Source organism: Sparus aurata, chromosome 4 (genome assembly GCF_900880675.1).
Source record: "Sparus aurata chromosome 4, fSpaAur1.1, whole genome shotgun sequence".
Classification (NCBI taxonomy): Eukaryota; Metazoa; Chordata; class Actinopteri; order Spariformes; family Sparidae; genus Sparus; species Sparus aurata.
This window is the reverse complement of record NC_044190.1, coordinates 9762884-9786006: the sequence shown is the minus strand read 5'-3', so window position 1 is coordinate 9786006 and position 23123 is coordinate 9762884. Positions and strand designations below refer to the sequence as shown.

At 40.8% G+C, this 23123-nt stretch overlaps 1 protein-coding gene across 11 annotated transcripts in view; it reads right to left on the bottom strand.

Annotated features, from left to right (window-relative positions):
• The window catches only part of akap13 (A-kinase anchoring protein 13), a 120932-nt gene that overhangs the window by 40388 nt on the left and 57421 nt on the right, over positions 1 to 23123 (bottom strand). For all 11 annotated transcript variants that reach the window (XM_030413976.1, XM_030413978.1, XM_030413980.1 and 8 more), the window contains 2 exons: positions 9452 to 9506; positions 833 to 978 (listed from right to left, as the gene is read on the bottom strand). In XM_030413976.1, coding sequence (XP_030269836.1) covers positions 833 to 978; positions 9452 to 9506 — 201 coding nt within the window. The remainder of the gene's footprint in view (positions 1 to 832; positions 979 to 9451; positions 9507 to 23123) is intronic.

The following is a 23123-nucleotide window of genomic DNA, read 5'->3' as shown; positions in this document are numbered from 1 at the left end:
CAAAAAAGACAATTTCCCTTCAGAGAGCAGTGAAGACATTAATCCTCTCTTACTGCAGCTGAATTTAGCTGCAGCGGGCTTTGTGTAGAATCAAAGCCGGCGCACTTCATGGCACATTTGGCCCGTCCATGTCTATCTACAGCGCCCTAACCCTCAACATTGTGCTGTCTACTCCAAGGCAGCTGATATTCTCCACACTGACTTTCTCCATTGTTGTTTACAACAAAAAGGACATTCGGTTCACATTGCCATAACCATGTTTCAGCTGCTCAATGCAGCAGAAACTGATGGAAAGTATTTCAACTTTAACCAAAGGGCGCCTGGCTTCAAACAGACTTTCAACATCAGCAGAGTGACAGCAGGGACCACTGCTTGCACTTCCCCTGCAGCAGTGTAGAGCTGCCGGCTTAAAAAAGATGCTTAGTAGATGTTTGGCATCTCAGCCGCAGGCTGCTGATAAATAAAAAGCCAAGCACAGGCTGACAAAACAGCTACTTCATATATACTGTATAATCCCTATAGGACAGGCTGCTGGGGCAAACACACAGTATACTCTTGCAGTTTGGAGTGAATGAACTGGATTTTTGTGCTGCAGCTTGCAGAGGATTTTGTGAAAGTTTCTGAACCCTGAATTCATGCCTAGATCAAAGTTAATACATTTTCTATCAGTTTTACTTTGATTTATTGTTATTTGCTTCAGTAACAACTTGAGCCACCACTCTGCTACCCTCATATAAACACAGTTACAATTACGGTGTGTGTTTTTCATGAACACCTCAACATTGATTTTCAATAGGGGGATGTGTGACAAAGAGACAGCAGGGAGTCTGACCTTTCTGAAGACGCTGTCATAGCCCGGGTCAGCATTCAGGAGGCTTTCTATGTCGCTGCCAGAGTCTCTGTGCACTGTGGAGGGACAGCTGGTGGCACTGCTGGTTCTGCTGGGCAAATTAGGAGACGCTGAAGACTGTGAGGATCCTGAAAAACACAAAAACAGTAACACTGAAATATAACAGACAATCAATCAATAAGGGTAATGTTCTGATACAATGTGATAAAAGTTAGATTGCAGAAAACTTCCCTTTTTATCAATGATTTACAAGTATTCGGTTGTTAAACTGAGAAGCACCATGTTTCCAAAATAACACGTTTTCAGTTCCTTCTCCGAAACATAAGCAGGTCTGTTAGACATCAGTGAAAACACTTCTGGGAATTGGAGAAGGTGTGAAAATTCTGGTGGATCAATGGGCGACTGTCCTCACTACACTGCGCTACACTGAAAAGGCCGACAACTACTGTTGAACTGAAGTTAAAATTGCACTCAGAAAAAACAACAACTAACTGTGCTACTGATGTGCTTCAAAACAGCTTTCGTGACAGAGCAGCATCACCATTAGTCACCCCGAGGCCAACTGGACACTGATGTTCACTTACAAACATCAGTATTTATTTCTGCAGCATGTATTAAGAGGTTTGAAGTCAGAAGTAATTTTCACTTCAGTTAGCGGTTGTTTGATCTGTGGAAAAGATTTCGTGCAGCCGCTTTTAAGCCCAGTGTCTGTAACCATGAGCCACATTAATGCGCACTTGAGTAATTCATCACTTCCACACCTGAATCATAGCCAGCCATGAATCACATTAAATATCTTCAAGACACAAAAACAGCTTTAAAGCACTGCTCTTACCGGAAACCCTATGCCTAAGATCTTACTTCAGTACTTCTCATCGAGCACTAGTGCCCTTCAAGCATAGCCGGTATTAAAGAGTAACACACCATGAGCCATTATTTGGGTTTAAATACACTATTTCAGGTGCTTTATCAGGCCCCCTCATTGAATAACAAGTAATCCACCCGAAAGTCTGCACAAACTCTACACTTCTTATGCAACAGAACTGTGGCGCTGCAGTGTTTTGTACATGTAAGGACATGCACAGATAATATCCCATGCCACACTAAAAGTGGAAGACTGTAACCAACTACAGCAAAGATGTAAAACAGTCGGCTTACTTTAGCCAAATGCCAAAAACAACTAGATGAGATCATCTACTGGGTTTGTTATTTTGCATCATTTCTGATGTCTATTTCTGCCCACAAAAGCGGAAGTTTTTCTTTATCCCTCAGGAACATTTTCCCTCTGCTCATATGAGCAAGAGGAAGTTCTTTGTGTGCATGTATGTGTGTGTGCATGTGATCATCCCAGAAAGACCTGGATTCTGTATGAAAATCTCTACAATGAATAATTAACAACGTTACAGAATAAAGGTTTGCACTGATGACAGACACCAAATGCAGCTGATGTCTGACTATAGCAAGTGGGCACTCCAGGAATGAGTCAGCTGCTCTGACGAAGGGGGCCGTGAGGGGGGTCGAGACATGGGACAAAGGGTTACAGAGGGAGTGGTCGGTGACAGAGCCCTTCATTCTAGCATGAATGTGTTATACTGCCATTACAAACGGGCTTATGGGGGACACAGTCACACGGACTTCCTGGATCTGATTGACTGCTTTTCTACTGACCACTCATAAACACATGTCTGCAATAGCATGAAAACATAGGTGGGTTGGTCCAGCCGGGTGACTGAAAGACTGCTTAGCCCTGTGACGGCAGGAAGGAGAAATATCTACAGGATCACAATATCCACTTGTAAATTCACAAAGCATTCACACATGTAACATGTTAAATGGACAATTCACCGAAAATCAAAAATACATATTATTCCTCTTAACCGTGGTGCTATTTATCGTCATGATATCTTGAAAGAGACATCACCGTTGAGCTTTTTAATGAATTCCCGTTACTTTCAAGAGAAGGCAGACATTTCTGCAGCTGATATTTCAAAAACTCTGCAATGCATCAACACAAATCTAGATTGATAAATAGCACGACAAGAGGAACAATTTGTATTTTTGATTTGGGGCTGAACTGTCCCTTTAAGAAAATCTAAATCAGCAAATCTCAAGTATTGATCTTCTGCAGCCAGTGCTGTTAATTCCATATTTCATTCTTATTTATCAGATATTGAGTCATTCAATTTTACTAATTAACATATTCTGACCCTGAGCAGACTAACTAATCAGAAATTATTTGATATAAATGAATACTTGCTTTTCCAGTGTTTCAGAGATCCTGAGAACTAGCGCCATTGAGTGTCAAGAATTTACAACTGATACATAACTCTGAATGTGAATAACTTCATCAGAGGTGTCAGAAGTTTAAATCTTACTCAGGAAATTAATGTCTTCACAGGAGACAGGAGCAGAGGGAGGCCACAAAATGACAGGCACAAGATTATTTCTGGATTTCTGTATGGACTGTCACCACAACACATCATCAAAAGTCGGTTTCCTTTACAAGATGGTAGACAAGATAACACTCCAAGCATTAAAACTACACTGACCTTTGACCCCCACTGCTGCAGCAGAGCTTAACCTCGACCAAGGTGGCTTTGGAAGTTGATGCAAAAGCATTTTTCGCCTTTTTTTCTTCATAGGTCTGATGTTGAGACACCAGCATGAATGGAGAATCCCAAGGTGTAAATGTGAAATGTGTGTGAGTATGTGTGCATTTCGGGGGAGTGGTAAGTGGTGGTGACAGAAGTGGATGCTGGGAGGTTTTTTTTGGACTCCACCCCCTCACACCTGTCCACCAAAACTAGCAGGGGACTGTGAGCTTTGACAGCTGTCCGCCTCCCTCTCTCTCAAACAGACCACCACACACACACACACACACACACACACACACACACACACACACACACACTACACATACACACACACACACACACACACACACACACACACACACACACACGCGAGAGGAAACAGGTGTAAAGTCCTCTGATGAGTCAGTGGGTGGTTGAGGTTGTTGCTTGAATGCGAATCAGCACACACACCTGTAGACATTACCCCGACTATAAAATAAGTTAAATCACTAATTTGACTTTCATATAAAGAGGCTAACACAGAAAAGCTTAAAAAAAGAATATAACTGTTGCAATGGTAAGAAAACATGCCCATCACCCAGAGAGTAGCTGGAGGACAGATGTATTCTGCTGTCAAGCCAAAACACCAAGGCACTTTTCAGTTGCCATGCTAATGCAGGACCAACACGAGGTCATCAAATACTGCTTGAAATGCCAAAAGTTACCATCTGTTTTTCAAAGCAGTTAAGATGCACTCATTATATGGCGAAAATCAAAGAGAAAGGAAGCCAGGCTGGAGAAGAAAAATGTGTAGCTGATGAATGCTGGAGAAATAAATATTGCAATGTAGATAAAATCCAATCAAATCATTCAGTCAGAAATTGCTGACAAGATAAAGTAACCATTGGGCCTCTCCGTCTCAAAACACTCTTCCCTGCACATTTTCATACTGTTAGTCGAGATAAGTTGCGACTGAGGCTACCTTAAGTGTTTTCCCAAACTGCAGATTTTATCAGCCCTTACAGATAAAACCCTATTCATTTTTCCTTATACCCTTATATTTTCTTGTCGTGTATTTTCTAAGGACATGACTTGTTAGATTTATACAACTGGGCTGACTTTTTGCAGATAGAAGATATTTGTTTGACAAAAACCAGTTAGTATATCTCCGAAGCTGAAAAACCCCCGGTGGATGACCACACCAGACGCACTTCTGAACAACACAAAATGTGGTAACGCAATCGTCTCATAATCAGGTGTTGTATATCCGGACAAATTAAACCTGTATCAAAAATGTTCAAACAATTCTAATTCACAGCTCACAGCTCACATATTTTACTTATTTTATTCATTGATGTTTGTTTGTTCAGGGACACGTATTTTGCATAAACTGAGGCCACACACCACAGCATTTATAGCCTAAGATAATTTGCAATGCCCATCCCTAGACAGGATTTCGTCAAGAGGCTGCCGACATATAGCCTCTCATTTTGCACTGAAATATAACTTCCTTGCACACATTTTATGGAGTACACTACTTAACCAAACTGTAATTTAAACCTAATCTGCCATATCTTTCTTTTTTTCTTCTCACTGTATTATTTTTGCTTCAAATCCACGGCACACCCAGCGTCTTCCTCCTATATAAATAAAGGGTTACTGAATCGAGTTGAGCTGAGCAGGACGCAGCTTCCCCCACGATAAATGTAATATCATGCAGCATTACAAACAACACTTTACAGCAGCCTCATGCTGCTCAACATAGGCTACCAAACCACAGGCAGCCAGGCAAGCCACCAAACTGTGGCCATTCAAAAACACATTACCCAGCTACATTATGGGATGCAGATCCAGGTCCATCATGCACCACAGACAATGTGCAGCATGGTCTGTAACCATTTGAAGAAGCTTGCTTTAAGTGAGATTGTCAAATAAAATATACTGTATATGTTCAGTCACCAAACTGAGGGTTTTCCCCATACTTGTGAATGAAGTGCTCATCCCCTTTGAGCTTGATGAATCCAGACTTTGTATAACATATCACTTAGTTTTATATGTAGCATGATTTGATTTTTATATTAACATGTACATTAACATGAGAGAGGGAACTCTTTACAATGTGATTAAAAACACTGACTGGTACTGTAATCCCTCAACCATGACAGTGACTGGACTGATTCTGCAGGTTAATTTTCCTGAGTGAACCCATTAACACAAACCTTTGGCACTGACAAACGAAGGTCTACCCCTTGTCTACTGACATGCTTTTTTTACGTGATTACAAACCTAAGAATCTACAGCCACGCTAGCAGCTATATGGGGCCGTGCTACTACACAGCAGTGCTTTGAGATAAATGCTAATATCAGCATGCTAACATGCTCTAAATGACAATGCCAACATGCAGATGCAAAGCAGGTATCATGTTACTCTGATAACCGTAACAATACATCACAAGTGTGTCTACAGCTGATGAGATTTAGATCATTTTGCAGGTAATTGGTCACAAACCAAAATATTGAATAAACAGAATTTTGACCTGTTGGTGGTGTTAGATGAAACGTTCACGGATCACCTCAGATATTATGATGTATCCTAATTGGGACATTAACATGTGAAACAAATGTCATGTCAACTTTTGAGACATCAAACTATAAAGCCAGGAATCTGTGACCATCTGTTTATCCGTCTGTCAGTATGTGGTTCGCATATCTCAAGAACCGTTCATACCATCTACTTCAGACTTGATAGTCTTGTTGCTGAGGACCCAAGGAAGTGCAGTGTCAAATTTGGTGCAATTTTCAACATTCAATCAGTTCAATATCAATACATTTTTAATTGACAGCAAACACCATGATGCAGCAGCAGAGGCGGGGCTTAGAGCTCAAGGTGAGTCATTTGATTGAGACAGACACACACACACACACACATAACAGATGAGACTAGAGGCAACAGACGGGGTGAGTCAGGGAAAAGTAATTTCACATTGCATGCTCTACAGAAACATAGGCAGCTAAAACAGAGCTAACACTAGTAAGTACTGGAGAAGGGAGCTAAATTTTACAAGAGTGGTGGGACTCCTTCAAGACACGGGGCAGTACGTGAGGTGTGAGCGAACAGTCTGACAGTGTGACAGTGTGAACAGGGCAACAGCAGAGAAAAACAAGAAGGCCAGATTTAGCAGTAACAGTAAATGTACAGTAGAAGCTATGTTTGTCAGTATAAACACTGAAGCTTCTCCAGACTGAGAGGAAATATTCTATGTGTTGTTTCATTACTGCTGGGGAAGGTGAAGGGGTTTGCCCCGAAGCTAAAACAAAACACACCTACAGACTACAGTCTAACAGAGCAGCTAACATAAGTAATAAATGCACTGTTATGGACGGGGACGACACCTTAAAGAAGGCCCCTCTTCTTATGCTATATCTCAAAAGCCCCATTCACATTGTCCTTTCAGTGTTAGAATCATGCGCCGATTCTCTGAATCAATGTAAAAGTTTAAGATGCGGAGAGGGGGGGCAGTTTTGCTGCAGCTCTAATGCGCCTCCGGAGGAAGTATCAAAGCTGCAGCAGAGGCGAGCTGGCATCTGTGTGAATGGAAATGCTGGAGGCGTGGATCAGGGGTGTGACGGTCTGATGGATCCTTCACTCATCATACAGAAAGGACCCACAAAGCAACGTTACAGGACCAAACAACAGTTACGTGTAACTAGTAGTGTCTCGCGTAACTTATATGAGGAAAGAAAATCAGCAGTTAAAGGTGGAAAAGTCATCCTGTCTGTTACCCTGTCTGTCCTTCTGATTCTTTGTCAGATTTCTGCACAAAAACAGCCTCTGGCTCAGGGGTAGAGCCAGCGTCTTGTTATCGGAAGGTCCCTGGTTCGATTCCCCTGGTCTGCATGTTGAAGTGTCCTTGGCAAGAAACTGAACCCCAAACTGCTCCTGTTCTATCAGTGTGGAGTATGAACTGATGTAAGTTGCTTTGGACAATAGCGTCTGCTAAAATGCCATAAATGTAAATGTGTTCTGAAAGGAAGTGATGCCAACTTGCCGCAGTTGCTACAAAGGAAACCCTAACTAATCCTGTTTTCTTTCTAAATCATTCTCTTTCCATCTCTTGGTTTCCCTCCTTATTTCTTCATCTCATCCATTAAAACCCTTTTCTCTCTTTCTCTGTCTGTCATCACAGACTGATGTCTCATTTCTTTTCCCTACAGATAAAAGGCAGTCTGTTCTCAGTCTGATCCAGCTCATCGATCTGTTGGACTTCTTAATTGAGACTGGTCTCTCAGCAGACAGACTTGTCTTATGGGGGCCGAGGACAACTTCTTTCTATATCTTGTTTCTATATCATCACTATGTTTATATCAGTACATACAGTACCTATGTCAATATGTAGTTTTTCTGATTAAGATTTAGATCTAACAATGATTTCCCACATACTGGCTGAAATATATGAACAACTGAAAAAGCAACTATCAATTATGAGTAAGCTTATGTCGTTTCTTAGAGACACTAGCAGATTTGGTCTCAAAACCCAAACATCACCTGTTACAAATATGCATGTTAGCATTTCATTATAAGCGTATAAGCATGCGTATACTAGCATTTCCCTTAAACCTTCACTTTAAAGCCTTAGGGATCTGCTTGCTTGTTTTGTAGACTCTTAGTCTTGTTAACCAGTGAAAGGCATTTATGAAAACTAAAAAGAAACAAAGAAAAATTAATGGGAAGAAACCAAGATGTTTGTAGGACGCACATAAAAGGCCGAGATAATTTCTTGATATAGTCAACTATGAGTAGCCTGCTGTTAGCTTAACCAAAACTACAGCCACAGATAAGCTAACAGCACAACACACCAGGTTTTTAAAGTCCATCCTACAGCTTGGCTAAGACAACAAGGGTAATAACTTTAATTAGCTCTGTTACATGTACATGGTCACTCCCAAAAACACTGTGGGGTCAAGTGTAATACAAAAAGAGTCAACTGGAATACCACCAACTGTTACCACCCTGTGCAGTTGGCAGAAATATGGATCACGTCATCTCCATGCTTGTGGCGTGCATCCACATCTTTGTGTGCATGCTAACTGACACAAGAGTCCTGTGCCCTGCTCATCGATACACTGCTCTGCAGATTCACTAATGGTCAGATTAGTGCAGATTCACTGATGGTCAAACATTTTACACAACCTTTAACTCATCTTCTCATACACTAGCATGACAAAGTTGCAAGTATGTTTTGGCCAGCTGTCTTCTGTCTTAGTGCAAGGCCTCTCTGATACAACATGAAGTTTGCCCTAGTCCAGTTGCTGTTCTGCTTTATATTTATAGTGATACTCTTAAGTACATCCTGTTTAAACACCATAGATAGACATCTCTGAGAAACTCCTACAAGTGTGATCACAAATAGTTGAAAAATAGTCATGTTCGATTACTATTATAGCTAGTATCACAGGTAACAATTGTTTTTAGCAAATCTATCACCTCACACAGAACTCTGACAGGTATTAAAAGACCTAATAGCGTTAGCTATGTTAGCTACAGCATGTCTGTTATTCAGATAATGATGGTTTATGTGCCGTTGCAGAAATTTCCTATAAGGACAAAACCCCAAATTTATTGTTGGGTAAAATATTAAAAAAAAATGTAATTCACTCCAAAACCACCAGTATTTGGCTCATACTAGTCAAAGTCTACGCATTTTTTTAGACTAGCTACTGTAAATGACGTCTGATGTATTCAGTTTCCTCTTTGTGTAGGAAAATGTGGCAGTGAAACTTTAACCAGGCTGTTGAAAAGTCGCCATATATGACTGTAAATATGAATTTGCTATCACAGAAAGGGTTTATAGGGCAAAGATTACAGCGTTTTGCAGCACAAACACTGATGCATAACTCATGTCTACACATGATGGAAGAACTTCCTATAAGTGTGGCTGATATACATGTATCTCCTTAAAAGACAAAATAAAGCACACAGACTTGTACCAGTAAGGTTAAATGATTAGTATTAAAGAGTCACTCTTACCTGAGTGTTGAGTGTTGCAGGGTTGATGGAACAACGCCTCTCTGTCTCGGTGGATCTACAGAGGAACAGGAACACACTGAATCAGCCTCAGCAACATGTGATCGTCACCCACAAAGAAATTATGATGCAGACCAGCGTGTCGGTTAGGAAGTGTTGCTCAGTGCACAGGATGGGAGGCGGCGATAAGACAGTCTGTAGAACAGCAGGCTGAGGAGTATTCATCGGACTTAGCTACAATCCAGCTCCATCTCCTAGAGGAACTGTTTGGGAAGACCTAACTTTGGTCTGATTTCAGCCTTCAGAACTCAGACACACTGATACCAACTCTCACACACACACACTGACACACACACACAAGAGCCTGTCAGAGACCTGTGGTTGGCTGTAAACACACAACGCTGGGGCTCTGCTTCCTCTGTGGTCCGAATGTCTATACAACAGCTGTGTGTGCGTGTGCGAGAGAGAAAGAGAGAGAGAGAGACAGACAGACAGACAGACAGACAGACAGACAGACAGACAGAGATGGTTTTAGCTACAAAAGCTACAGGCACCCCCTTCTTTGCAGGCAACACAAAAGCTTCAACAGTTTGGCCGAAGCGTTGCCGATGTGACTGACAGCTCTGAATGTGAAGCTAACAGAGACTCAGAGAAGCTCATTGTGTTTTAATGAACTCCATCAACGACATGCAGATAAAGATGATGAGCTTTGGTTTTGAATGTGTCCCTCATACAAATGGAGTAAAGTTAAACAGATGACTTATCTATTGGCACGACCAAGCTCCTCCACTGAGACACTCATTACAAAAGTTGGTTGAAACATATACATAAAAGCTCAATTGATATTTGAACTAAACTGTAATGGAGTACATATGACACCTCCTTTAAAATGTATGTGGTCTGTCCTCCTCCAATGGTTTGTTCCTTCCTTTTCTTCCTACTGTAACTTGTTTCCTTCCCTCCTTAATTCGTACCATTTAACTCTTAACCCCAGTAAACCCAGATTAAGCCTGGTGCAGATCAACAGGCATTAGCGTGCCCCTTTAAACTTGACTGTGTTAGACTTGTACAAAGGAATCTCCAGACGTAGTACAAACAGGTCCCTGATCTAAGGCCACGGCATACAAAGATGTTGTTCCACCAGGGGCCAACTAGTCAAATCCTGCTAGTCAAGCTGTGTGTTCTTCATCCAGATCCTGTTGCTTTTACAGGATCAATCTTTTGGTCCACTAATGCAGTCACGCAGAGACATACTTGAATGAAAACAACTACTCCTGTCGTGAAGAGAAGAGTTTGGCATAGGTAGATATTTAGTCTTTTATTGAGAGACCAGGGGGCCGTAACACCTGAGGTAAAACAGCACATGAGTAAGAATACATGGCTGAAACTTTGTATTTAATGTGTACTCACTTTCTTTCAGGGAGACGGATAAGAGGATCAACACAACTCATGTGTCTATTAAATATAAAGCTTCAGTCAGCAGCAGCCTGCCATGGCTTATTATGAAGGCTGACAACATCGATAACAACTAGCTTTGCTCCATCTACTTATGACAATTCTAAAGCTCACTAATGAATAACTAATCAATCTAATCACAATCATCCGTTGTATAATTAATTAAAAAACATTGTGGGAGACCGCAGATTGCTGACTACAGACAGACTACATTTTTATCATCATTTTATTATCATTTATTTAATTGACTATCAGACACAAACGGTATTGATAATCAGAAAAATGCTAAATATTGGCCAGTCCAATAATCAGTCAGTCACTGGTCTTCATATTGTGTTTTTCTTTTGTTTTTCTCTCAGACCAGCAATGCAAAGAAATCCTCACATTTGAGCAGTTCAAACCAGCAAATGTTTGGCATTTCAGCTTTATCAATAATTTTAAGTTTGAATAAGATTTTTTTGAAATGAAAGCCTGCTACAATTCAATTTATGATCCACATTTCTTCAGCAATAGCCTCTCAAGGTGTCTATATTCTGAAATGTAATCTCTATGAATAATCGGTAAGACACTGTCACAAAAACAGAGCATTCTGCAAATAAAAAGGGGAAAAGAGGTGAAAACTAAACTGGAGCACACACACACACACACACACACACACTGCACTGCGAAAATGGAGAAAAGAGACAGTAACATAAAAAGACACAAGATAAAAAGAAATCAAAGACATAATACAGAGGAGTATGATTGAGTCCCACACTACCAGCAAGGTTGACCCTCCCATAATGCTTTGGGGTGAGGGGGCTGAGCTCAGTTTCTAAACAACTAAGCCTCAACTGTCCCAGAACAACCTACTGACAAGGCTACTGAGACCCAGAGAAACACTGAGCTCTGTTGTCCAAGCCTGGGAGTGGTGTGTGTGTGTGTGTGTGTGTGTGTGTGTGTGTGTGTGTGTGTGAGTGTGTGTTTGAGTGTGTGTGTCAAAGTACCCACTGTGACCATTCCTACAAACACAGCAACATGCTTACATACCAACTGGCACCGTGTACACGCACCTCCACCAGCCAACCGTGTTTCAGGCATGCACACACGTTACAAACAGTTACGCTTCTTTTTTCACTCATCAAGTCCCACATGCGCACACACAGATGCACACACAGACAGCGCACACAGGCTTTTTCATTTTCTCACAGCTGTGTTCAGATATCAAACAGAGCCCGCTGAGAGAGAACAAACACGCTGACGAGGAAAGATTAGCTGGTCACAGAGGGCGCACACAGACACACACACACAGACACACACACACACACACACACACAGACACACACACAGACACACACACACACACACACACACACACATTCTGCTCGGAAGTTAAATGATTGCCAGTGTGGCAACAAATTACACAAGGCTACATGGTTTGACCTTACAGCAGAGCAGTGACAACAGAACTTCAAACAGAAACAAAGGATCCTGAATAAAATACAGATTAAGGCCAAAGTAAAGGAAACAGCAGCTTTAAGTGTTTTAATAGACTGTTTACACACCCCGAGTCCCCCAGAACTGCTTCAGTGTGTTTTGGCACTGATTATACAATGAACTGAACTCTTAGGAATGATGGGATATGAAGTGGATACCTCTTTTAAGATTTTAAGAGACATATGTGGAAGCAACTGTTATTCACGCAACTTGTGCATCTACTCATGTGTTTGTGCAGCGTGTTATCATATTATCTAATGTTAACCACTTGACTGATAAATGAAAGAGTACAGCTCAGACTAGACAAAACAGAAGCTTGTTCAATTTCAATCCCAGCATCAACTTCCTCTGAGCTTTAAATTCCTCATTCAGTTCAGTGATGCTGGTTGCATAGCAACCCTGAAGCTGCCACACAAGTCTGTGATTTGCTTATGATTCTTCCCACTTAAGTTCTCTTCAATTTTGTGGAGCTAAACAAAAACCTGACCTTCAGCTTTCTGGTCACAAACATCATCAGACACAAATAAAGTCAAAATTCTGTTTACATCATCAATAGGCAAAGCTAATTTATCCTGAATAAACTATTGGAGTACGCAAGGACAGGGTAGGGTTTAACAAGTAGCAAGGTCAGTAGGGCTGAGGATGTTTTGGCCAGTACAAGCCAAGAGGCACAAGATGATGGTCAATAGTAAGCACCAATTTATCCAGTCAGCTAATGAAACACTTAGTGGACCAATCAGTAAGCAGGCCTGCAAACCAGTCAGAGTAAAGAACCATTCCCCCCTCAGAAAGCTGGCAGCTCGGAACAGCCCAGTGCATATTTGTAGCATCGGGGGAATCTAAACTGTACCCAGTAAAAACACATCTGGTTTAAAAATAAAATAGGCGTGTGTGTGTGTGTGTGTGTGTGTGTGTGTGTGTGTGTGTGTGTGTGTGTGTGTGTGTGTGTGTGTGTGTGCCAGGGCAGGCAGGACTTGGACCGCTGCCTTGTTTCTAAATAGGCAGGCAGACAGAGAGGTTCCGCAGCATTGAAGGATGCCATGGCTGACTGAATGACTGTTTCCAGCCAGGTATGTACACACGGCTTGATCCCCGAGGGCGGCCTGCAGCAGACCTGAGGCCAAGGCTATAATCTGTTTTACCTTGGAGGAGCACTGATATCAACTTCGCAACAACTTTAAACAGCATAAAAGAAAACTTATCATCTGTCAGACAATGACCCAGCTGCTACACAGGACATGTTTGGGATTTTCAGACCAATAATGAAGCACTACTTTTACTGAAACCATAATAAGCTTTACAGAGAGGCCATGGTCAACAACAGAACAGTGGAGCTGACAGCAACAGGGTTTTGCAGAAGAATGTGAGAATGGTGGAGGAATGAATCTGGGTCGGCCAGTTGAAGGATCGTCTTTTTAAAAAATGGAGAACAACCAGATTTTTTTATTAGCTCCATCAAGGACTTTGTGTTTTCAGTCAGGTTGTTAACAGAGTTATGTAAAAACGTGTGACGTGATTGGCAGTGCACAGACAGAACCCATTACATTTCAGAGGAAAAACACTGTTATTTATTTTTGTTAATACTGCAACATTGGCATTTGGCCTTAATGGAAGAGACGCAATGCATTTTAAAATCCAGTACATCATAATAAAGTGAAACAGTGACAAAACATTGCCAAAAGTCAAACCACAATGACCTCACGTCACAGTCAACATTCACAGCTGCCAGTTATCCTCTTAGGTTGCCAACACACGCTGTTGCTTAACCTTCGAAGAAAAAAACGCGGAAGCATAACAGTACAAGGTGTGGTTATGGAAACATACGTTCACACAAATTATGTCACTAATTAATCCTGCATTCATGACTCGTCTGCAATAAACTGCATCAGAGACATTGAGGTAAACTTTGACATTTTATATTCAGGAGAAAAAGCAATTATAATGGCTGTGAAATGTGCACGTCCTCTTTTGTGGAGGTGTGCACTCTCAGTCAGTCAGTGCGTTTACATGCCCATCTTAGTCAGATTACAGCCATAGTTGGACTATGCTACTCAATCAGACAACTGCAATTGTCCGAGTATACATGCCGGTGAGAAAATCGGATTATTGGGCCGGAGCATGTCATACCCCGGTATGATAGGTGGCGCTGTACCCATTTCAACTAGTGGTAACAGAAACACCTCCGGCTGACCTCTTTACGTCACCAGCTGCCTCGGCATTCAAGAAAGATGGCGTACGAAGAGCGAGACGAAGCTACATCTTGGTACATTTCGTATATGGTGTACATGATAATTACACAAACTAGATGCACAATGGCGCTATATGTATATGTATAGCTATGTAGCGCCTGCGCAGAACGCAGAAACCAGTCCGATCCGCTGGAACGTATACATGCAGGAGTAATGCGACTATCAATCGAATAATCTGGGTGCTTTAATTTGACTATGAGAAATCCGATCAGGTCCGATTTTAGTCAGACTAAGGTGAATACATGTATCTTAAAGATCCGACCATAGTCGGACTAACACAGTAATTCAGTTTTCTTGAGTGTCATGTAGAAAAGTAGAAACATCTTCAGAGAGTCGATCACCAGCATATAAGCAAACGAGACTAGAGTCTGATTGCAGCACTCTGACTGCAGTGTAAACAACTGTGCCTGTGACCATAAATGATCAAGTATGTTAGAAATGTGCTAAAGAAATAAATGAGCATCCTAAAAGGAAAAGAAGAGTAGGACACTAAAGGCCTACGTCCCGGCCGTTGCTTGTGCTTGTGTATACTGTAGTACAAACGTTAGTATAAAGGCTTATTCACAGTTACTGTATTCAGTAAGTGCAGTGATGATGTGTTTTGTGACTTCAAGCCAGCAGAGATGCTGGGATGTGAAACGCTGGTTGGAATGAAGTCATTTGGCCAAATGCCTGTTTCCATCTGAGGCCAGAGGAAACCGTTAGCCCGGCGCTGCCTTTTCCCACACCATCATATCTGTCGCTTTCTTTCCCTCTTGCTCTCTCGCTCTCTCTTTCACACAAGCGCACACACACACACGCCCAAACAAACACACATCCGCGCACAAACACACATCCACACACAAACACACACACAAGCGATCATCCTTGCTATTTCACCCCTCAGGTGAAAAGAGGAGCTGACATCAGGAACAAGTTTAGAAAGTGACAAAGGACTGAAGAGACGTGTTACATATACCAGAGCAATCCACTTCATAGATTCAGTATTTTCCTCCCACTCTGCTCTGTGCTTCCTCTGAATGTCACAACCAGCATGACAGTCATTATAACGTACTCTAGTTCGATGTTTAGTTTATGCGAGATGACTTCAACACCAATCACTGCTTATTAGTTTAGATTACAATAAATACTCTTCAAGCAATAGGAGATAGCACAGTTTTGAGTCACTTGCTTTAGCCCAATTCATTCAGTCCTGGCTGCTTTAGTTGGTGGTTATTCACTTATAGTTTGTCTAGGTTCTACAAGTTGCGTCCCCTTTATAGTAATAAAGGGAATGTATAAAGTCAACACAATTCTATTTATATAGTCCAATATCATAAATCACAAATTTGCCTCGAGGGGACGATGCAAACCTCCTCCAAATGAGGCCTTTACCAGAGAAAAGATGGAATAAACTTCAGGAAGAGCAAGAGAGGGGGGCTCCCTCTCCCAGCACGGACAGACAGGAAATAGATGCTGTGTGCATAGAAAAGATCAACATAGAAAAATTACAGAAAGGACAGTAAGGATGACAAAAATGTATTTGGAAAGATAGAAACATTTAAAAAAAATGTGGATCTTCCGTTGATATAGTTTCATTATAGTCAAATGACAATCACTCCAGTAACAGTTAAGTTCCAGTAACAGTTCTACTTGACTTGCGTAAGTTTGCCATATAAGAGTTTACTGCCATGTTAGCATCTGTCTGTGCTCTGAACTAACTGCTAATGAAAAGTCAGTAGCTCACCAAAGTTACAACAACTCATCTGTAGGGTTATTGGATGTCTATGCCAAACTTAATGGCAATCCATTAAGTTGTTGTTTATCAGTCCAAACAATCACTTCATTTTATCAGCTGGTCAGTCCGAGTGCTGGGCCGACCAACCATGCCACTAGCATGGCTAAAAATGTGGAGGCTGGTCATTTGATAAACAGGACAGACAGAGTGAGGCAACAACATGAAGAACAAAGAATAAACTCAAATGGGTTGTACATTTATAGATATTTTTCAGGAGGCATCTGTTAATCAGAAACATCTGAGTATAAATCTTGGTTGGAGCAGTTTCATCACAATACTTTTACCAACAATCAACGAACTCACTGCTGTCCTACAGCAAAGAGAAAATCCAGGGCACTGTGGAAAAATGGCTTACAGGGCTTAGTATATGTAGTGGCATTTAGGCTTTAAATAGCACTTTCGGGCGCTGTTAAGATCCCATTCAGAAAGATTCCACAGTACACCCAGTTCAAATGGTCTGACACAGAACCATTATGGTACGGTGACAAGACCTTTGAGGAGGAGAGAAATATCCCAACTCTGTTCTTTGAGAAGACATTTCAAGAACATCAGTGGACTCGATATTCTGTTTTACCTTTTAATAGTTTTAGACGAGCACCAGCTAGTCTGACCAAATAATCCCGGAAAGACCTTAAACCGTCTGAGCCTCATTAAGTTTCATACACAGTTATTCCACAGAGAAGGATAGAGTACTGGCATCTGTCTCGGTGTCACACACACAGCATACTCATGCAGCGAACATCCAGAAACCGCACTCCACCCCAAAATAATCAGCACTCTGTGTCTGGAGGGCCACTATCAACTACCATGCAATCATCTCCCAGGGTGCAACACAGCGAAACACATCACAACATCTCTGGCGGCCGAATACAGGTCTGGCCAAACATGCTGAAGCGCTTTGTGACGGTCATGGTTATGTTTATGTTTTACTTAGAAAAATAACTTTTTTCTCCAGATCTTTGTCTGATCAGGCCTTTAAAAGCGCTCCACCTGAGGAACTTGAACTGCTTATTCGCTTCACTGAACTTTCTTTAATGGACCTAATTTGACGTAATTATTACGTTCAACCTCGCTTTCATGGTTCACTTTTATGATTTCAGTTCTGCTTTTATATTCATTACCTTGCTTTTATTGCTTTTGTCACCATTTCATCAGTTTCAAGGACTTAACAACTACGTTTCACTACCTCCGATCAAATGACTGTTATTACCGTAGCACTAGCAGAATTATCATACCGAGCAACTTTGTTTGAGAGTGTGGAGATGTGGCCTACCTTTATCAAAACCACGTCTACAGCTCTCTCTCCTTTGGCGCAGAGGCTGTACCTCCGCTTGTGTCGTTCGTACATTTTCCTTTAAATATCCAGAGCAGGTTTACTGGGCAGGAGGTTAAAATCCAGCAGAAAACACTGTTGAGGAGAGCTGAAGCTGTGTGCTAAGCTTCACATCTGGCCACAGAAGAAGCCTCCTACCAGACTCCAGCTCAACTCCCTCCCTCCTTCTACTCTTTCCTCCCTCCCTTTCTTCTTCCCTCCCTCCCTTTTCTTTTCCTCTTGTGCCTCTCAACTTCTCTCCTGACTCTGCCTGACTCATGCCTTTGCTCTTTCTCTCCCTCCCTCTTTCTCAATGAGGTTGTGAATGTCTCTCTCTTGTCCAGCCAAAGTGGTCCATTGTTAGAGTGTGACAGATGACAGTAGGGCATTGTTACTCCAGTTAATGTTATCCAATCATCAGAATTTATGCTGCTGAGATTCAACACCCCCTGCTGGAGGAGGATTGAGGCCACCTGTGAGGTGCCTTCTGGGAGTGATTGCATCTCTCTAAGATGATGGATCTGGCCGGCGACCGCTTCAAAAGAAAGTTAGGACTGATGTAATAGCAGCGCTGTAAACAGAAAATACAAAAATGGAAGCAGTTGCGAAACAGAGCTAGAGTTGACCGGCTTCTCTCCAGAGCAGATAATATTTCAGATTTTTTCCCCACATGTGATTTATTGTAGGTAGGCCTGTGTTATGGTATATGGCTATGGTAAAAAGTAATATTGCAATATCAATTATTTAAAAAACCTACATGAATATATAACAATGAGTCGCATGTATGCAAAAATCACATATTACAAAAAATTAAATTATGGTGATTGCTATGAGCGGTCTCCCCTGATGCATTGCATCAGATGAAATTCTACACATTTCAAACTAAATTGCAGCAACTGATTTTATCAGTTTTAATTAGTATTTGCTTTGAATGATTAAATTAGGCAACAGGGAGTAAACCAATAAGATGACGAGATAATATTTTTGTGACCTCATTAGATGTTTTGATTTGATGAAATTCTGCTGAAGATATAACATTTTTTCCTACTGCATGTTCCAAGTTACTGATTCATTTGTTGTCTATCTTTTGAAGTATTAAGTCTCCAGACAACTCAGATTAAATCATCTCAACTCAAAGGCAATTTTGTTTCCACATCTATACAGGGAGCACTCAAAACAGAACACTGCAGGGTGGACAGCAGACACACAAGGATTTCTGTATAACACTCTGGGTGTCTTTGGTAAACACATGCAGTGAAAAACATATAAGTAAGTGTAGAGGCTGGTCCATAGAGGCAGGAGAGGTTGCGTCTCCTCTTCCTTTGAGAGGCAAGAGGGATCAGCTAGAAATTGACCGAAATAAAACATTACCAAATCTCAGTATTATTTATAAAATATTTTTTCCCACTAGTATAAAATAACATGACACGGTGGGTTTCCCTCCAATCTTCCCCTATTTTTGAGTCATAATAAGCTATAATTTTCTACACAGTGTGTCATTATGATAAATTACGGCAAATATGATGACAAAGGTCCCCAACACATCTGAAATCCAATTTGCACTCCTGGGGTTAAGAGACAGCCTGCACACTGCGGTCAAGCACCTCCTGGATGATATTTAAATCCATGTAAATGTGTTGGTAGTCCCTACAGTCTGCAGGTTGTTCCCGACAGCTCTGACATTAGCTGACCAATAGCACAAATGCATAAAACCAGGCAGCAGAAAAACAAATCCACCCAAATTAAAACCGAGACCTTCACATACCTACAGGTGTTTCATTGTTCCGACAAACACTGCCAACGAGCCGTTGAGCCCGATGGACACCACAGTGTTTGCACATCAAATTTGAATAGAAACTGCGGTTTGGTGGAATCTGTATATTGCTCTGCAATAGTTCAAAGTGTACGGCAAAAAATCAAATAGAGCAGAGTAACTTAAAATTAACTTTCAAATAACTTAGAGGCTGGAAAAGTCCACACACACACACACACACACACACACACACACACAAACACAATTGCTGCTCCTTCACATGGCCTTAAAGGTACAAGAAGAATTCAAAATTTCAGTAACAGTTTTGATTATGGTTGTCTGTTAGGTATGTTTATGGTAAATACGTCTGAATTGTGTTGCAGCGAAAGCTGCTGAAGTTAGCATGCTAACCAGCTAGCTCCTAGCCATTTTGTAAATCAAGAGGTAGTTTGATAGTAAACAACACCAACATTCCCTCGATGCTTTAAGCTCCACATCCGGGGATAGTCAGCTAATACAAGCACTGGTTGTACGGTTAACTGAGCTTACAAGCTGTTTGAAGTTATTCTGAGTATGAATTTGACAGGTGGTCAATACACTGAACAATTTCACATTCTTCAACATATTCTTCTCTTCACTGCCACTTCTCCAACAACCAGATGGTCAATTGTCGAGCGCAGTAACAAATAACACAGGCAGGGTCCTCATCAGTAGCTGATGCTGCTTAAGATTTACTCTAGACCAGGAATGATAAGCAGTTCATTTAATATTTTTCCTTTAATTTTCAATGTTGGCATCTCATCTTCACTGGGAGGAGACAAGGAACTCAGTAGTTCAAGTGAGGAAATAAAGAACAAAAATAGAAGAAATTAGAAACATCTGCTTAAGAAGTTCACTCACACTGTTGAGTCATATACCTTGGAAAATGCAATACGGCAGGTGAAAAGGTTTCTCTAAAGCTACTGCCACATACACAGCCTTTTTATAGAACAAAGCTGTGAATTAAATCAACCCTCACATGAATAAACCAACACTGGTGGCAAAATGTGTTAAATGAACAGGCTTCGATGGCAGCACATTCAACTTTAGCATTACTTTCTTGTCTTCCAGTATGTTTGCCAGAGGTGAAGGAAGTATTCAGATCTTATACTGAAGTAAAAGTACTAACAGCAAACTGTAAAAAGTACTCCATTAAAAGTCAAAGTCTAGCGCTGAACATCTTATTTAAATGTACAATCAGTAACTTGTAACTGGTTTTGAAAGAGTCTCGTTTTAATACTATGGCCTCTACATGATCTACATGAGCAAACAGAGACCATCAATGAGGACACTGTCTATTTATATACTATATTTAGAGTTATTCTTAAGGCCTATCACCAGGTCAGATGCGACTTATCCAGGTCAGACAAGTCATAAAATTAAAACTGTTTTTTTTTAAGGAGAGTACTGGGAATGAATTGAGGAGTCTCACAGTCTGAGGTAAAGAAAGAAGCTGCCATGTAGTATGTTGTGTGTCACCATCATCATATTACAGTTATCAATTTGACATTGCCAGAAATAGATTCATCCCCTATTCATCCTGCAAATATGTGGTCCCTTTCTTTTATATGCTGTCATAACAGCTTCACATGGTGGCTAGATCAAGATCTACAGAAACAAGATGGTGGCGCTCGTACCGCTTTTGTCTACAGAGGCCGCCAGAATCAACAAATACGAAAGTTCTTGTTGAAGCTTGAGAATAAAAATAAATGTTCAAGAAAATGTATTTAAAATACTAAAAAATGTACTTGATGCAGACAAATGTGCCCCGTGACTGTTCGACTATAATAAAGTTTATCATTAGATTAGATCACTGATGTATTAATGTTAAAACACAACTGTACTGCTGATGGTTTAGGTGAAGTTAGTCATAACTATTTTGTATACAAATGCAACTATTGGTTATCTCATTTTAATAACGGATTATTCGGCTGAGTATTTCCTCCATTCATCAACTGATTGATTGGAATTTAAACATCTTGAAATAGACTCAAGCCACCCAAACCTTATAATTTACAAATGAATAGAAAATGATTCAAACAATTAAAAGGAAAAGGAGCAAATCACATTTGAGAAGCAGGAACCATAATATCTTTTTGCATGAAAAATGACGATTATCATAATAGTAATCTATTTGACTAACTGTGCCAGCTTTATTTGCACACTTTAATCTTTATTATATAAAAACAAAAAGTGTGTTAAGTAAGCAGTGACTACATCTATTATACAGAAGTGAGTAGAAACTGATCATACTGAAAACACTCATTTGAGGGATGTCATATTTGTGCCTTGTGCTATATATGAAGTCCAATTGGAAAACACTGACAATAATCTGAACAGCTCTGATCTTGTCAAAATACTGACTCGTGATTTTAATTGCCTCATTTACCTTTCATATCGTTTCATATAGCAAGTTGTTGTTGCTGTCGTTCAGATCTTGTTAACACGTTTATTTTGTTCTCCAGCTCTTATCTGTTTTTTTAATCTCTATAAATAATTTTTATCTTGCACACTCTTCATCGCTTTTCCTTTGGTGTCTTTTATTTCCATGTCCACATTCGTATTATGATAGAAATGTAATAGAAAACAAGATGTTTGGTGATTTCATTTGTTCCTAGTGCTGATTTCTGTTCTTCTTATGAAAATGTTTCACTTTCCATCTAAATACTATTGCAATTCAAGCAGTGTTCCTTAAAAATATGTTCAGGAGATTATTCACTTTATCTCCTACAGTACTATAGTTTGCTTAACACCAGGATGACTAAAAATTGCCTGTACATCATAGAAATTACAAGAGGATTCAACAGGATCAAATGGCAGGTCATTAAATTCTCTCTCTGGTCAAGAGGAAATGCTCCACTGATGCCACAGGGGCTACAGTGCCCTCTGCTGGCGACCCCAGGGCCCTGCAGGCTGCTGTCAGACATCTGGCATTCAGAACAAGCCACTGACTGAGACCGCAACCCAGGAATAAGCAGAGCCACTCCAGTCTATGGCTGCTAAGGAATCTGTCAGTCAGCAACATTTCAGAGTAAAGCTGAAGATCGCATCCATGTGCTCAGTTGAGACAGAAAATGAGCTGCATAACATGACTCCCACAGGATGAGGGAGGGAGATCCTGTTGCATTTTACAGTCAAGTAAATGCCGTGGTGATCCTTAGAGACACTCCAACAGGTAATAGATTTATTGTTGAATGAGTGAACTCACCAAAAAAAAAAAGACATATTGAAAGTTTTAATGAGAGGGAAAAATGTTCCAGACAGCTTCATTCCTGAGCTCTAGTTGGCACATCAAGCTGCTTGTAAACAAACCCTGCTGTTCTTCCTCCTCCAAAATTTTGCCATTCTTTACTTTTTACTTTCCTGGGGAGATTTTGCAACTCATTGCTATTGCTGCAAAATCATTTTAAAAATTACATTTCAACACAATACTAGATGGGGTTTTTTTTGTGTTTAAGCTGGAGAAAACATTTTATAACAATGACCTGTGGATTCTCCGGGTGCACTTTAAAATTAAAAAAAGAGGTCCACATTCAGGAAAGCCAATCACAACAGACTTTCTCCACACCAAAACATTTAGCAGCAATCCTAGGAATCCTAGCAATCTAGCAATC